The sequence below is a fragment of the Dermacentor silvarum genome, chromosome 2, assembly GCF_013339745.2.
Source record: "Dermacentor silvarum isolate Dsil-2018 chromosome 2, BIME_Dsil_1.4, whole genome shotgun sequence".
NCBI lineage: Eukaryota > Metazoa > Arthropoda > Arachnida > Ixodida > Ixodidae > Dermacentor > Dermacentor silvarum.
Window position 1 is genome coordinate 33908906 of NC_051155.1, and position 18629 is coordinate 33927534.

The following is an 18629-nucleotide window of genomic DNA, read 5'->3' on the forward strand; positions in this document are numbered from 1 at the left end:
ACGTACTGCCTTGAAAAAAAATTCCCGCACGTGGAATGGGTAAACGGCCATTTCTTGTTAAAACGGCCACCTAAAATTTTGCATAAAGCAATGAAATTGTTATTATGTGGTTTTGTCTACTACAAAATTATCAGTAGATTTCTCAGCATTCAGTAACAATTATTTTATATCAGAGCCAGTATGCTTGCTGCAAAAGGATCGATCATTATTGATTTCGACTTAGTAATGTACAAAATGTTCTGTTTCTTCCTGGAGCTGTAGAGGGGCTATATAAATGGGCTTTCAATTCACACATATACTAAAACAGAAGCACCTACTAATTTTATAGTCACTAAATCTTCTTATACAGAAGGTACTGCCAGAGTTCTGTCCAACACAACGTAGATATCATCTTACATTGCTACACCACGAGCTGTGATCTGCCAAATAAATCTCACTGATGAGTAAATGATAATGTTTATAATCTTCTGCTTTCAGATCCGTGCCTGCATCCTCCTGGCCTTGGCCACCTGTGCCTTCGGCGTCTACTCCGGCTACCCTTACGGCTATTCTGGAGCTGCTCCCGCTGCGTACGGGTCCTACCAAGCTCCATATGGTTCTGTATCCTCCTATGGCTATGGACTTGGCCAGGGTGTGCCATCATATGGCTACGGACTGGGAAGCTATGGCCTGAGCTACGGACAGGGTCTCGGCGGTCTTGGTTACTCCAGCGTTCTGCATAAGAAATGTAAATACAAGCTATTCTCTTGTGCACAAGGAGCTCTTCTCGTGATTCTAATTTTATTGGTGCCACGCTCTGCTAGCTAAGGGTGCGTTTACAACTGAAGTAATGGAACGATCGAACGCAGGATTTAACAATGTTTCATGTCAAACCCGTTTCATTGCGGAAGCGATTATATGGACACAGCAAGCAAATTTTCGCCGTCGTCGTCTTCGTCGAGCTCCGTATGTCTTTAAGTGTATGTGTATGCTATATGCTTATTCATGCCGTATATGAGGATTCCGTTGCTACACTATTTAATAACAAAAGTTTCTTATAATAGGTCTTACGTTCTTGACTAAATTATTCACTATAATTTTGGTACTGGCAGCCCACAAACAGATGTCATTAAACATAAACTTCACAGTGCATGCCCTTTATCTTAAATCTTCTCAAACTTTTACACGTTAAAAGTGTAAACCAATATCAGTGTTCAAACCTGAAAATGATTGAATTTTACTGGCGCCGCTCTTTACCGGCAAAGTATTGGCGCCTGTGCAATGCCATAGCAGGCCCTACACGACGTGTTGAAGCTTTTGCATTTGCAATGTATTTTCCCACTGCCACATATGGTGCGTCCGCGTTAGTGAGACCCGCGTACATTTAGAACACCGTACGAGAAGTTGAAGAGTAACGCTATAGCTTGCACTCGCAGTGCAGTATCCTGCCCTTCGGCGGAAACTTCCCTTTTCTTTTGCCTCCTTGCAAACACTGCGATTCTTGTTTGTACATGGTTTGTTTACATATTATGCAGGCGTTGTTGCAGCTCCTTTAACTTTGAAAAGATAATCGAAAGAAGCGTTTCTAAAGCCATTTCCTGAAAATAATCGGGCCAATTTCGGCAAATAGTACCTGTGACCTCTGTTCGCATGCCAGTCTTCAATCTATTCAGCTTATATGCTTATTTTGTTCTCCGTTTCAGAAACTACTCGAACAACAATCTCAGGATTTTGGAACAGAGAAATATTCGATATTCGGCAATAAAGATTGAAATGTATAAACCTATCTGAAGTTTTAAATTTGAACTTTGAAGTTTATTACTATTTTTACAATACAAGATTGTCATGGCACCGGAGCAAAAGGCGAGACTATGCACGCCTGACTAGGCTCCTGGCGCCACGAGCACAGCAGACAATAGTGCAAAAAATATGTATACATATATACACATAATACACACATATATACATACTTGTATATATATGTATGTATATATAGGAATGATACAAGTATACGTTCAATAAATCAATACAGCGCAATAAGTATAGATAATATGAAAATGAAGAAATAAAAGTGGGTACAGAAAGATACAGAAAGGCCAAAGCCAAATGGAAAACAAGTATTTCAGCAGATGACAACATATCAGTAGAAGAGCAGAAAAATCAATAAAAAAAAACAGGAGTCAATTGTCGAGAAAATACAGTTTCGATGTCCTTCTGAATTTCGAAATTGTTGGGGAATCTTGCATAATATCAACGCGTGCAACGCCTAATTATGGGAGAGACATATAGAGAAAAGCGCTTCTTGTGTTTCCTTACATATCTGGCAATACTCCCCGCCTTTTGGCAGCTTCAGAAGTACATTTTTCCCGAACATTTATTCACTGCAAATTATGTAGGCGGTCTGTATACTAAAAATGCATTCTATTGCAGCACTGGCGAAATATAATGCGCTGGATTCAATACACCACAGGGCGTCTCCACTACATTTTTGTGATTGAGGCTTGACCTAAAATCACTTTTCTATGTCTTTACCGAAGGCGTTTGGCTGAAACGGGATATCTTATCATGTTTGGGAGATTTTAAGAAATTAATGTATAAGCCACTTGAGTAACATGTGTTGTCCAACTTGATGGACGGGTACAGAAATTGTAGCAAACCCAGGATTCAAGGAGTCTGGCTTTCGTCAGCGAGGTTGAATAGTTGGTGAATGACGCTTGCCAACCTGACTACATGAGTGTGGCTTCGGCAGGTAATAAATAATTTGCTCATGAGAACTTATTCACTTATATTTAGTGCAGTTCTTTGGTTGAGAGCATTGTAGAAATAAATGTTCTCCAGAACATAGTTGCATCACCGCTTGCTAGGGAGGCCTGTTCGCTTTTTGTTTCGCCATTAGGGCTAAGCAGACCATTATTGGTTCTGACCTTAAGATCGCGTTGAATTACCTAAGACTATATCTCTCGATTCTCTCCACTATATTAGTTAATATCGCCGTTATAGCAGGTTCGCGAGGCCATGAAGCACCCGCTCGAAGCAATGTTCGTCCACCTTGAAGTTCACGATTTACACTACAGATACTACACTAACGAATAAACAGCAGTAGAAGCTGCGGATGGTCAGACATTTAATAAAGGAAACCCCCGCGGCCACGGTATCCGCAATTTAATCGGGCGAAGTTCGAAGCGCTTGCGTTTTTACATAAATTGCATTTTAAAGAACCCCAAGTGGGCAAAATTATTCCGGAGTAGCCCCCTAGAGCGTGCCTCATGATCATTACGATTCCGGCAAGTAAAATCTTAGAATTAATTTTTTAAGCAGCAGCCGGTGGTCAGCACAATTTGGTATAGTGTTCGCTATGAAAGTTTCACCACCAAGCGCCTAGCGCTGCCTTATCGCTCATTACCGGCATCCGCGATTTTCTCGTGATCTCTCGGACAACCGACTAGGTGCCTCGAGAGCAATTCTGCTTTTAAGTTCGCTCATTCACGTCGTTTCGTTGCGAAAGCGTCAAATGGCCCATTGAGCGAAAAGGCCGGTGGCGTCTGTATACCAGCGAAACGTCACGAGCGCGCGAGGCTTGCTCATGACGCTGGCTTGCGCTTGCTGGCTTGGTACTCGGCGGAGCGGAGCGGTCGAAAGGCAACACCTGTTGCCGCGGTATTGCATAAGGGGGGAGGGCATCGCCGCGACGCCACGTGACTCTCGCTCTCAGAAGCCTGTGTTATCCACGCGTTCCTTGGCCACGTAAGCTCTCGCCTGCGTTCTAACTGCGCCTCGGTAAGGACCAATTAAAACGTGAATTGAATCAAATTCGGTGGTTTTAGTGCGAAAACCACGATTTGATTATGAGGCACGCCGTACTGGGTGACTCCGGTGTTAATTTGGACCACCAGGCAGTCATTAAAGTGCCCGCAATGCACGAAACCCGGGCGTTTTTGCATTTCACCCCCATCGAAATGCGGCTGCGGCCGCCGGGATTTGATCCCGTGACCTCGTGCTCAGCAGAATAACACCATAGCCACTAAGCCGAACACGGTGAGTTTTAAAACGTGCCAAGTATTTCAACGCTGTCGCTTGCCTGCGAGGACTTTACAACTCGAAGGACCACTCACTGGCGTTATATTGTACAATAATGCTTTCGCGTTGACAACTCATAAGGAGTGCTTAGGTGCAATCGGATTATTTATGCGAAATCATCATATGCCCCATTACGCGAAAATCACGCGTTGTTGGCGTGACCGAGCAATCATACCGAAAATGGCCGACGGTTCAAAAGATGAAAAACACAGTCCGAATGCTCAGATTGACGTCAAATTTCTCAAGGAGGTTCCTGTAAACAAAGCAAATGAATGGCTTAGAAAAGAAAAGTTGACATGTCTCGGTCTGGGCGGGAACCGTACCCGGGCCTCCAGGTTGTGAGGCTAGCACGCTCCCCCTGACACCACGGCGGCTGCATGGTTCAGGTTCACTAAAGGTGTGCCTAGTGCGTGCGTGATTGCAGGTCACATCGCAGCCATCTGGCTGACTAAAGATGTGCCCTATAGTGCGTTCGCCATTGGGCACGTAACGGGCGCAGACAATGGGGAGGAGGTAGTGCCTCGTCATGAGTGTATAAAATGAGCGCCTTCATGGCGTTCCGAGGTCTACACACATGTATAATGCTTTCACATTCCCGCACGTAAGCGGTATTAAGTGTGTCTGCCGAGTTTCTTTTTTTTTTTCAAAAAAAAGTTTCACGCTATACAGGCAACAGTAAGAAAACAAGCAATCTGTACAACGTTGTAGTCTTCTTGCAGACGTGACAGGAATTCGAGTACTTCGCTTGGAAATACTTGCATCAGTGTGTGCTATCACAGAGATAGCATTTAATTGCGCGTAATTACTAGGCACGAGCGTTCGGAACACGGCGCGTGACACATCGTTAATTCTTATCAGTAGGAGGGATCGTTAGCGCACTGTGTAATAAATTGCCGTGTAAAATGATTTAGTAATACCTTTCGTTTCCAAAGATGTGAAACAAACCCGCCACCCGATAGCATCGGTACACTCGAGTATGTTAATCGGAATACAGTACGTAAGTCTTTAAGTTGCTTCTGCGTTGCTTATCTTTCTTTCAACAATAATGAAATCTTGACAGTCACGTAGTCATTGGTAGCAAACTGAACTGCTGACATTCCTCTCAGCCGCGAATAAGTTACAATAATGAAATTGAGGGATTTTACGTGCCAAAACCATGATTTGCGTATGAGGCACACCGTACTAGGATACTCCTGAGTTCATTTTGACCACGCGGCGTTCTTAACGAGGACCCAATTCACGGCGCACGAGCGTTTTTTGCATTTCGCCTACCAAAATACGGCTGCCCTGGAACAAAATTCAGCCTCTGATCTCGTGAATTGTTAGCGCAGTTCCAAGGCTGCTAAGTCATTGCGGCGGGTTTTTAAGTCATATCAGATCCTCCATGAATTCAACCAACCCCAGGGAGGCGAAATATTTCAGCATTTTTGTTGTGTAAGAAGCAGTGTCTCTCTGAAATGCCACTTTTTACGTTTGAGATGTTTGCTTTCGATACACAAGCCTGAGCAAAAAAGTAAATAAAAAATCACTGTATTTGCATCGGGGCGGTGCCTTTTTTTTTATTGTGAGGCTTTTCAGTCTCGTCTTAAATAACTTCAGAAAATTCGGAAGGAATGGTCTCGGCATGCAAAAAGGAAAAACTTAAAAATACAACAATACCATGAATTTGATGTTTTTTTGTGGCGTGCGACTTTCTTAATACTTTTTGTTCGTTTAGCGGTGTCCGGGTCAATGTGTTTGCCAAATTTGCCTTTCTAAAGCTGCCTGCATGCATTCTGCTTTGATTTTATTTCTTCTTCTACAACCGTACTACTCTATTGCCTTCACATTTTTACGACCACGAAAGGCGTTTATTGAGATGCCGAGTGTCTATTGACCGATAGTGATCAACCGAGTGTCTATCGATATGTTGTTCTTGTTTTCGTTGTTGAACTGAGTGGTTGTGGCACTATTGAGATTTGGTTAGCCAGCCGAACGCCATCTTCCTCTAGTCAACCCGTCTTGCATGCCCCAGGTCCTGTTGAGGAGTAGGCCAAAAACGCGCATAAGGATGTAACACTTCCATCCGCGCAGACGGAGCCCACTGGTCAAGTGTAACAGGCTATCGAGAAATACAGCGCTCTAAACGGTTGACATGCATAACTTCAGTATTTGCTGAATGTCGGCCATTTTCTTTGAGGCGTGCTACGCCGTAGGCCAATTCGCTTAGGTGATAGATATTAACACAGGGTCCAGCATAGTGCGCCAGCTGTTTTTCACATAACTCACGCTTTCTTGTTGGTTTCCACAGCCACATTATATCACCAGGGACACATATCTAGCGTCGGCCTCAGCAGCCGTAGTGGGCCTTCGCGTGATCTTGTGAAACAAGAGCGGGCAAATGAGCAATTCGTCGGGCCTCTTCAGCAAGAGAGACGATATCAGATATGGAATTTTTATCGTGGTTGGGCAAATGGAAGATAGTGTCCATAGTGCATAGGGAGGTGGGCGAGCATGAAGAAAAAACAATGGGCGGTAGCTCGCAATCTTGTTCCGTGAGGTATTAGAGGCGTGCGTAACGAAATGTAGCACGCTGTCCCAGTTATTTTAAACTGACGCGACATACATGGACAACATGTTCATATAAGAATACTTACTGCTGGTGCATTCCGTAAGACCATTTTTTGTGTGGATGTGACGGGGTAGAATGTCAAAAAATTGCCCGCCAATCCACCCTGTGAAGGTGGTTGGAAAGCGAAGCTTTTTACGCCACCCTCACGGTGACTGCGGCGCACTTGATATTTCACACACTACAACGTAACTTTAACCACGGCCTTTATTATTATTTACTTCACAACAATGTTCACTACTGCTTTATGATCGGTGTGATATACACTACTAGACTACCCCATAGTGGGGTAGTCTAGAAAATGAACCGAAGCAGTTACTAGGCTGGAAGGGTTTCGAATGACGTCAACCCTCTTTCAAGCAGCTGCATAAGCTTTGCAACAGCTGCAATCTAATCTTACGGACCGCGCCGAGCCTGTTTCCGTTGTTTGCCCGCAGCCCTTATAATCCATCATGTTGGCTCATCACTTTGAAGCTTGTTTTTGTGGTTTTTCTTGCGAAAACGAGTGCTTAGTTGTACGCTGAATGCCTGAATTCAAGTAAGCTATACTGCTATACCTGCAATTGTTAGCGGTTCGTTGGGATAGTTTTTTGCTTACAACGACGGACATGACAGAACCCTTGGCTGGTAGAGGTACAAAGCTTCGCTTTAAAAACTTGAAGCACATAGACGAAGCATTTCTTCCACTCCGTCTGCAGTGAACTGCTGCCCACTTTCGCTGATGATGAACCATGGAGGTTTGTGTCTAAGAATGATGAAACTGCACAAAAATATATACCTTATTTCCCCACACAAACTTTTTATTGTCTCAGTTCCAACATCCAAATTGTTAACTTCGTTGTCTTTATCAACATAATTTAACCACCCGATCCATGGGCAACCCTCGCTGTGGGTACGAGACACGACCACTCAGGTCAACAACAGCGACAACAACAGTGACACATTTTGGTTGCAGTAGCCGAACGTATATAGCAGCTGTCTCAAAGTAGCGTGACAAGTGAAGGACCCACACGACGATCCTACGATTCCCATTTGATATGGTTAAATTAGCGTGAAGGTCGATGCCAACTTGGTGAAATAAAGCGCTTGGGGGATGGTACTGGATGTAGTCGACCAGAAGGAACGCTCGTCAGACGCCTAATTGTGAGGTTGACACTCGTTGCAGGTGGACATGTACTGTTCGGTCACATGACACATTTTAGGCCAGTAGAACCTTTGTTGAAAGCAGTAGACCGTTCGCGGAGATTCAAATGACAAGGGTACGTATTCTGCGACGAACACTTTAAGCGGTTGTATCGCCTCGGTGATAGTATAGCTCAGGCGCGCGCTCATTGGCTGGTTGAGTACTATGTCACGCGAAGGCGATAGTATCGCATATGTTAACGTCGCAGACTACGCCTCCAGATGTTGAATCGTGAGGCACAGCGCGCCGAATCAGTACCCCATCCCAAACGCAGACCCGAGTGACTGGTCTACATGTGCAGTAGTGAGCAGTGGCTATAAAGTTATGTCTTTTTGTTGATCGATCTTGAAAGTATCGATACCCGGAAATAATGACTCCAATGAGGCAATATGGCGATCGAAGTTGACCGCATCGCAGTCTGTCGTGGGAAGCGTCATGCGCGAAAGGCACTCAGCGTCGTCGTGTCGTCGGGCGCTTTTATAGCAAACAGGAAAATCGTGCTCCTGTAGGCGAATTTTCCAACGCGCAAGCCGGCCTAATGGATCACAGAGTTCAACGAGCCTGCAGACAAAATGATGGTGTGTGACCACGATGAATGGGCGCGAGCACAGGTCTGACCGGAAGCGCTGTGCTGCGAAGATCGCTGCAAGACATTCTTGCACCGTGGCGGTGTAATTGCGTTCAGACATGCACAAGGAGCAAACATAGACGTGTTCCTTGGTGTCGACGCAGTGAATATACAGCGCTGACGCCATTACCCTACCATCAGTAAGAACTTCTGTAGGAGCTGAAGAGTCGAAGTTTCGGAGAATGGGATGGGACGTCAGAAGAAATTTCAGCTCACGAAAACTGGCCTCACATTCAAGGGTCTATTCAAAAGGAGCGCCCTTCTGAAGGAGGCACGTCAGCAGGCATGCGATATTTAGAAATTCAAGATTAAAGTGGTAGAAGCACGAGCAACGTCCCAAGAAATTGCATAGCATTTTTACTGAACAAGTTTGTTTAAAGCATTCGACAGCACCAGTCTTCGCTGGATCGTGTCGTCTGCCATCCTTATGCATAAGTTTTTATAAGCAGTGTTTGGCGCTCTCCCAAACGGCATTTCTTTGAGTTGAAGACCAAACCCGCTTTGCCCAAACAGCCTAGCACAAGATCAAGAAGTGCGTTGCACCCACGTGTGCACAAAACTCACTAAATCGCCTACATAGCACGTCCACACTTCCCTCTTCAAGCTACGCAGGATGTGGTTCATAAAGCGCTCGAAATTACACATCTCGAACAGCTTCACAATACACTGAGAAAGTCCGTCTGGCGTGACAAACGCAGTTTTCTTGTCTGCCTTTTACATAGGCCAGTAGCTCAACTTGAAGTCAACAGACGAAAAGGGAGAGGCTGATGACAGGCAATGGATAGCACCATCAATACGTCGAAGTGGGTACAGATCCTTTTAGGGGCGAAGCACCTTAGGGTAGAGGCTTGTCCGTCCGTCCACGTTGTCGCTGCTCACGGCCAACGTTGGCTGCGACGTAGCCATAGCAACCAGGAGGGCGGAGGAGGTCTCCTCCTCGCCAGCTCCTAGACCACTTCCGGAGCCCCGCTTCTCTCCGCGGCGCGCTCCCTCAATGCCCACGCAAAAGACATCGAACGAGATCCCGTACTAACGACAGCAGACGTCCTTTGCTTTACAGAAACGTGGAGCGCAAGACCGCACATCAATGGATTCTTCCCCGTCATCTGCACAGAAGAAGCAGAGCGTTCGGCGGGTGGCGTTAGGATGTACGTGAAATTGCCAAAGACTGCGGTGGATCTCGACCTACCAATAATGAGCCAATCTCACAACGGCGAACACGCTGCAATAAAACTATCCGACACCATCGTCTTGACAGTGTACTTGGCGCCGAATCTCTCCCGAGGCAACGTAGAAAAGTACATTGATCTAGCCATGCATTGCTCGAATACGAAACAAAGTACAATAACAACCCTTTCGTACTTGGAGACTTCAACGTAGACATCACGGACAGCGGCTTGCTTGTGCAGTATATGACGATGCATTTCGTGTGACTAGAAACAACCAACAACCACCAGGGGAACGTGCATAGACATTGTCTTTGCCAACTTCAGGCTAGATCCGATAGAAGAACCATTGGCTCTATATTTCGCGGACCACAAAGCAGTGATAATGAAGGGAAAACTGAATCCAGAACTCAACACGACATACGAGTTATGACAAATAAAACATTGCATATACTGTACACACGCGTTGTCACTCATCTACATGCGCGGGTGGGCAATGTCACGGGTGATTTACGGTAAGAACGATCCCCAGTGCTACGCCCACTCGTCATGGTTCACTTCGTGGAGATGCGTGGATGTTTTTTTTTTAGTAATGGTATTGAGGTGGCGCTAGGGAACACAAAATCGCCATGTATCCTCTTTCGTTGTAACCAGAATCACTGGCGCTTCCAACGGAATACATGATTCTCGGATTACATTCTTATTTAACATTTCGCGTAATTGTTCCTTGATGACTTTGCGCTCCGATGGTGAGACTCGATACGATCTATGTCGCACAGGTCGGCCATATACTCTATCTATGCGATGGCATATACGAGAAGGACGAAACGATGTTGGCCCTTCTTGCTGTGCAAAGCCAAACAGTCCGCAATGTTTTACAAGAATATTTGCCACTATACGACACTGGTTAGTGCTGAGCAATTTGGTGATCATATCTAGAATGGAGAACCCAGCATGACATGCAATAACGAAATGGCGTTCATCCAGAGAACCAGGAACCTCTTTAGGAATGGGGAATGACAGCGCTGGGTCTTCCCGGTACACGGGGAGTTTCAGAAATTGTGGTAGTCCTGTAGGTTCATTGGAGTACTTTACGATTCATGAACTATGTACACGTGAACAAATGACAGCGTGCCATAAGGTAGCGTCCTCTTGATGAAGCTTTGATGAACAGGCACCATGGTGGCATTTAACGTTTCGTCGTTAGTGGGGAAACAGGCAACCAATTCATCCTATTCGTAGTGTGGGCGTTATAGGAAAGGCTGGCTTTCATTTTATGCCAAAGAAAAGAATCAATACTGTCATTTCGAGGTAAGCGAAAGGGCTTTAAATCGAGAGTCTGAGTTAGCCTAAATCACGAAGATTTGGCCTGTGGGTGGTTGGCACTCATGTGCATCTTTACCAAGAAAAATAAAGCAGTGCAAGAAAGTCAGTTTTACATTAGTTACAATAATAATCCAGAAAACAGTCATTGAAGGCAGAAAGAGACGGATGGAATTATTTATGTTTCTTAGAAATGTAGAAATAATAAACAGGAAAAGGAGAAGAAAGGGGACGAAAATATGTTGCCGCACAAGAGAATCAAATCCACATCTTCCGCATTACGCGTACCGTGTTTAGCAATTAAATTACCACCGCACCCATTCTCCCTTCCACTTTCTTGGGTATTCGAGTATTTGAGCTAGCGCCACGTACTGCTTATGGTGGTTATGGAACATCCAATGAACCACCTGAGTCTCATAGTACGGGAGCTTGGGAGCGACAACTGGCCAATAAACTCACGTATATGCTACCCTACCGCTTCAAGGCTGTCAATGACGAGCGCCTCATTATGCAATGAGTGAGAAAACGAAAGGCATTGAAAAGATTCAGTGTTTTGTTAGTCACACCCATATGGTTATCTTGTGATACGGACGTGCTAGTTTTTTTTTTTTCTTTTGCATCGCTGAAATAAAAAGTTTGCTTGCCTTGTAGGAACTGCAGCTTCGGCCATATGCCTCCTCGTAAATTACAGTTTGTGGGCTAATGTATTGAAGTCTGCCATAACTTTTTCCTTGTACATCTGTTCACTTTCCTGTTTCTGCAGCCATTTTGTTTGTCAACACCGCTCTTCTTGTTTCAGTTCTGTACTCCTACTCCCCTGCCCTTTGATACGTACCCCTGCGCGGGTTACGAAGTCTATACCCGTAGGGTACCCTTCTCTGACCTACATCGCCTAATATCAGCTACTAGCTTCTGCGTGCGAAGTGTCAGCGTATGGCTACAGAATTGGTGCAGAATGTTCAAAAATGCAGTTTTGATGCCTTGTAAGATATGACTGTAGCTACCGACATTGACTTTATGTCCTACATATTATCATGTCAATTTAGGGTAACATAAAATAAGCTTTGTCATCTACCTCAGTACTTTACAACCGTTACTTCGCATCTTCTTCTACGAAGCCTCTGCTGGGTCAAATATTTCACTAATATTTATACCATAAGTAACGCCCTGTTGGTAGGATAACACCAATTGCAGATGTGCTTTTTCTCCCTAAGCTTCATGTTTACTGTGCATATGAAAATCCAAATAACAATACCTTTGATACCTCGAAAAGATGAGTACCTGCATTGCTTTATACCTGGTGTTGCAAATAATTTCCACAATAACGCAGGAGAACAATCTAAAGGAGAAAAAAAAGCTGAAACCTTCACTGTTTGCCGAATGTTCTAAAAAACTAAAATTTGGCGCAATACGATGAATTAACGGTTTCTGCAGAATTCTTCATATACACTTGGTTATCCATTCATTATTATGTGCATGCTTGCTTTTTTTATTTTTTCAAGAAATGAACTGGAGAGCTCCTCTGAACATCAAGACAATCAACAATCGGAAATTATTACGGACATGAGTGCTCATATTCTCTAAAAAACTACTTTTAACGACTTCATTTACCACCTTCTAGCGAGGAAATACGAATCTGACAGCCATCACATTGTATTCCCTTGAACAAATTATCGAATAAACGCGTGAGCCAGGTACAAAATTCTTCCGGTAAATTTCTCGCAAACTTTTGTTGCATTTTTGAGCCGGTGTTAACTGCTAATTTGACAGTTGTAAACATATGTGACAGAACTTACCCTAATGTTTTTAACAGCGATATAGCCAACGTCAATAGCGAATAAATGCACCGATCGCAATCTTCATATGTAGTACACTCCGTAGCAGACGCTATCACCTGCCTGCATCTTTCAAGGTTCTCTGATCTTGCATCGTGCTATTCAAGGGAGCGTAGGACGTGATTTGCGTTCAATACAGCTGTTGTCGCCATAAGGACCATGCAGACTTAAAATAGAGTAATGCCTAGCGGGCATCTCAAGGTGTTCTCACAGAATAGGAAGGTGAACACACTCAAGTGAGGGTATGAATGCTAAACATCGGGGCAATGAAAAGAAAGCGACGATATAAACAGGGGGAATAACCACATCACTTCCCCTTTAACAGATTCTAGGAATCTGACAAGAACTGGTTGACACGTTGTAGTTGTGCATGCGGCGAGCTTTGGCTCCATTGAACCAAGGTATGTCACCAGTATAAAAAGGCCGTCCAGTGCACTTCACAGCCACCATTAAGTTCTTCACGAGCTGATCTGCACATTCGACCATGGTAAGGACATCCTTTCTACGTTTACGGCAGTTTGCCTCTTAGCGCCATGAGCAGCCGTTTCATTGTGCTCTTGCATATAAATCCAACCTTCACAGTCATGATTGAAATGATTCAATAAGCAGGTTTTCTATTGCAATCGCTGCACTATTAGGGTAGAAAATAGTATTGTGGCTACAGTTACGAAAATGACAACCCTACAAATGTCTTCCGCAACCATCAAATTTATTTCGGTTTTAACTCGAAAAGTTAGGATGGCATGGGTCAACATTTTTTTCGACTGCACGAAAGAGAACACCACTCCATGTGTGATATCACCTGCTGGGAAACATTTCTCGTCTGCTAAAGAAGAAGAGAAGCTCAGTGATACGTAATCCTAACAGCAGTAGAATGTTCGTCGTTTAATGAGTTTAATTTTTTACTTAGGATTAGTTGCGCGAACACATGTAGTACGAGAATGGCAGCAAACAGGGATTGTGCTGTTTTTAGCGTGCCATTTGTGTCTCTCAGTACCCACACCTGCCGACTAACTTCCTCAACTTTCAGTCGTTACTTCTGCATTTCGTTTCTCGCTTTTTTTGCAGCCATGAATGAAATGATACGTTTCTAATGTGTGGAGCAAAACTGATTTGTGCCTTGGCTACTTCGGTTCACTTCTCATTCCTTAATACGTAGGAGTGCATTAGACATAAAATGTGTTGTGCTGAAATTACTCTCAGCGTCGCCCTATGGCAATGCATAGCGAAAACGAGGACCAAGTAGAGCATGTGCGCGGTCCTCGCTGTAATTTGTTTGAAACAGTTACAATATAGCTACACAATGACGTAAATGAAGGCCCAATGAATGTCTCAGTATCGGTTTATCGTAGAGAGCGCGGTCTCTAGAATAACGGTAAATAATGGATTGCACGCTTATGAAGGAGCAAAATATTATAAGGCAATTTGAAGTAGTTCCCGACATCAATGTTTTTCCACGTATCCTGCAGAAACATTTTACAGCTGTGACATCACCACAGTGGGAACAAATATGATGTTCTTCTACGTATGGTTTTCTTGTATAGTGTTTATTTATGCATTGTATATAAAATGATTGTATTATATTGCACTGTACTATGAAATCGCAGTTCCGCACTTGCCTGCTTCTTGCCCTGGCCACTTGTGCCTTTGCTGGCTATGCCGGTTACCCATACGGCTACTCCCTGGCTGCACCGGTCTACGGTGCATACCATGCCCCACTCGCCTCATTGGCGACTGTGCACCATGCCCCAGCATTAGGCTACGGCTTCGGATACCCTGCCTACGGCTACGGTCTTGGCAGCTACGGTCTGAGCTACGGCTATGGTCTTGGTGGGCTCGGCTACTCTACCTTCCTCCGCAAGAAATGTGAGAAAACTGAGCAAAGATTATCTTTACTACGGTGATACTTAAAACAAGAATTTATTCGAAATCAAAAATGAGCTTTAGAAACAATGGCCAGCTGCGAAATAAGATGCCTGAAACTGAATCTGCTACTTCGATTTTGCACTGGAGTCCTACACCGCGTTACACGTCATTTCTCTACGCGAAACAGCAATAGATCCACGGATTCTACAAAAGTTGCACAGAAAGTAGACGGCGACATATATGATGTCCTCCAATGAAAGTGGTGGTCCTAGGAGCATACGTAGACTAATTGCTATATCCCGGTTTTTGTTTTTTCATCGAGACATGAAGGTAACGTTCCAGAACTCTTTCCAAGACAAAAAAAAGTAACTAAGAATTGCCCTCGCCAACTCTACTGTTGTTCCTTGGGTGATCGTTAATCGAATAAAAAAGTGCGGATTGGTCTGGTGCAGTGTGGTATTTCAGTTGCACATAATTATGAGCTATCGAGTTATTGGACTTACTGTTAGACGCAAGACAGTTACGCGATTAGTGAGAGCTGGAGCTCTATGTAACTAGTAATGTCAGCTTTAAGGTGCTAAAGGTGCTTCTGAATGGATTTCACGTAATCGATATGGTAGTTCCTAAGGAATACCATATGGTGGTTTTCCACTGAGCATTGTATGCGTGTTTTCTCGTTGCATTGTCAAAGGCCCTGTTTCTAAAAATTTTTACCTATTTCAAGAATGGATGAGGCAAATTTCGAGAAATATTTAAAAGCACAGAAAATAGTAAGGGTGAGGAGAAACTTTAAAGAATACTTGCAAAACAATACATCAAACTGGTTCAGCTACGTTTATTAGAGATCAGCAATTAGGCTGCAACGAAACAATATATGCCTTACATTCTATACTATTGTCGCATTTTGTTTTACTATGCTGTTTTGTTTTATTTCAGAGGGACGTCGCCGCAGACATGCTCGCTTGAATAAAGTGATGGAAACTTATCCGCTTTGCTTTGTCATTCATTACACTTTGTCTACGTTGGTCGAGTTCAGGCGCCGTTATGGGTTACCTCTTGGCTAATGCAGACCGCGTAGCGCAGACTTTATCAGTTCTTAGTCGTATCTAAGCCGACTGCGTTTTCTTGGAGGGAGGTTTTTTATGTTCAGTGCAAATGTAGCTACTTGGCATGTGGCTTTACTCCTAAGAACATTCAACAGTGTAGCGTTCTTGTTCTACGAGCTTGGCCGCAAGCAGAACAAAAAAGTTTTTTTTTTTTTTTGCTGCCCTTGTTCTTTTTTTGCTGCCATGGCTAGAGCAAGAATATAAATATTTCGCTTTCTGAATATACAAGAGAATGGCATCAGCACTACTGGGAACGACTCAATGAATTTATGAGTGAAAGAGACAAGAAATACACAAAAACTAAGATATAAATTTACATTTACCAACGTCACATCGACGATCATTCATATGCGACTGCGACAGCGATAACTTATCGTTCATGTTACAAATTAAACTACCTGCTTGTTTTTAGCCGTACAAAATATATTACGTGGTCTTTTGGCCAAAGTCTATGTAATTTGTAATAATGGTCTTGATGAGAACCTGCTGATGAATGAATAAGCTCATGGAGTGCGCACTTTCCTTGCCTATTTAAAAATAACGCAATTTGTTTGTCTGTTGGATCTCGACTACCAATTATTGACATCAATAGTGTAAGACAATGCATGTAACATACTGTACGTATGGCTACAAAATACTAAATATTTAAAAAGATGAACCACAAGTAGTTAAAAGTTAATAATTGATATTCTGTCATTACGCTCAGTGGAATTGGAAAGTTCGTGTTTATTTACTTTAGTAGAAAGTGCTTTTTTTTCAAATAACAGGAAAGCTTATTGATTTAGTGGCTCGATCACTCGCAAATAATATTTACTAATTTAGGGAAAACAATGCCATGGTTAATCTTAAGAATAGCTACATTTGCTAGCGGTATGACATTTATAGCGAATAACTAACAACTTGCTTAGTGGTTATTAAAGATTGATCGCGTAAACCGTACAGATTTACTTGCCATGTGTGGCACTTTCTATAAACTTCGATACATCAACTGTTTCAGCGAATGCTAGCGAGGCAGCCGATGTATTTACGTAAGTACTTTCTTCATAGTGCAACAAATTACTTTAGAAGTATAGACATGTACAAAATAAAAAATCTTGCCTGCCGGCATAATAAAATTGTTGAGTCGCTGAGTCCCGCTGTTAGCAAGGTTAACCAATGATTCTCCATTTAACACTCTCGGTCTCGTTGGGGTTGAATGAGTGAAAGACTTCGCGGTTTCTTTGTAACACAACAAATGGCACCACTTTATTGAAATCAGTTCAGTTGTAGCAGATTTTTTTTCTTTTAACGAGTCTTCTCAAAGACTTTATACAATGCAGACGATTTTAAAAAAACTTGCTTTTCTTCTCAGCTTTTCGTAAAGAGCGTGCTGTGTGCGCGAATAGTTAAAATAAAGCACTACTTAATTTTCCTAGTTCAGGAATATTTTCATTTCTAGCAAGCGACCTTCTCACCTTTTCCAAGAAAATGTGTTTCTTCGCGTTATTATTTGTCTTCTCGGCCCTATGTTTCCATCCTTAACGTACTGTACTACACTCCTAAATGCCAAACAATTGGTTTCGAAAAAGCATATCGTGCGCTTGCAAGGAAAAGTGTCCTGCTGGAAACGGTTGCACCAGCCTAAGACATCCCTTCTTGAAGCACTGTTCGTCATATTTTCATGCTGTGGAAATAATGAAAGAATTGCGTGCAATTATATATATATATATATATATATATATATATATATATATCGACACTTTATTTGTCTGGAAAATATTTCAAGGAGGGGTGGTCGGAGCCCCTTAGTCCAGGGCCCCACTGGCCTGTGCCCCCTGCGGGACCTGGCTAATTAAGGACTTTTGTCCTGCCAAGTCGGAACAGGCAAGCTGTGCCTCCCACTGCTCCATTGAAATATTATTAGTGGGCCTATGAGGGTGCCTACTACACTCCCAGGTCACATGTATTAGTGTAGGTATGCCACCGCACCAAGGGCACGTGGCCCTATAGCGGGTGGGATACATGGCATTTAGCAGTTTTAGATGGGGGAATACCCCGGTCTGTATTTTGCGCCAATCGGCGGCCTCTTCCCCGCTAAGTTGTGGGTGAGGCGGCGGGTATTTTCTGCGGACTCCGAGATGATGAGCAAGGATGTCTTGGACATTTAAACTGACGAGATTTTGTGAGGGATAGTGTAAGGGGTTGGGGATCGAAGAGCACGCCATCGCTCGGTTAGTAGACGCTCGAGCTAACGCGTTAGCCTGTTCGTTCCCCTGTACACCTGCATTTCCTGGGCACCAGAGTAGGCGATGGTGGTGGTTGAACGATTTGGGGATTATCACGAGGCTAGCCGCAGTCTGCAACATGTCTCCCGGGACTCAGTGACCCCGACCGAGTCCCTTTCCGAACGCTCCGCGTAAACGAGCGCGATGACCACTGCTAACATTTCGGCCGAGGTGGCAGAGCCCGCCGTGGTCGACGCGGTAATTTGCTGCTGGCTGATCGCGTTCACGACTGCCAGGGCGTACCTCCTTTGGTAGCGCTTCCCGGTAGCCTCTGCATACGCAGCTGCGTCCGTGTAGTACGTATTGTCCCTAGCGTTATTGGAATACATCGATTGAATATGTTGTGCGCGTGCTTTGCGCCTTTCATTGTTGTACTCGGGATGCATATTCTTGGGAATTGGAGCTACTGTAATTTTCGATCTCACCGAAGGAGGGAGAGGTACGGCCTGTTCGGTGAGATAAATCGGGTATGCTGGGATATTAAGTCGTGCCAATATTGCCCTGCCAGTTTTTGTGAAGCTGAGGTGCTCCCTCTGTCGCATCAGAGTGGCCTGCCTCAGTTCGTCGAAAGTATTGTGTACTCCCAAAGCTAGC

The 18629-nt window shown here is 43.9% G+C and overlaps 1 protein-coding gene across 1 annotated transcript; it reads left to right on the forward strand.

The window, feature by feature from the left end:
* The first annotated feature begins 13137 nt into the window (after window positions 1–13137).
* LOC119440902 (shematrin-like protein 2) lies at window positions 13138–15650 on the forward strand. Its single transcript, XM_037705721.2, has 3 exons — window positions 13138–13286; window positions 14407–14665; window positions 15602–15650. Coding segments are annotated over exons 1-3 (264 nt in total). The 5' UTR covers window positions 13138–13283; the 3' UTR covers window positions 15604–15650.
* The last annotated feature ends 2979 nt before the right edge of the window (window positions 15651–18629 follow it).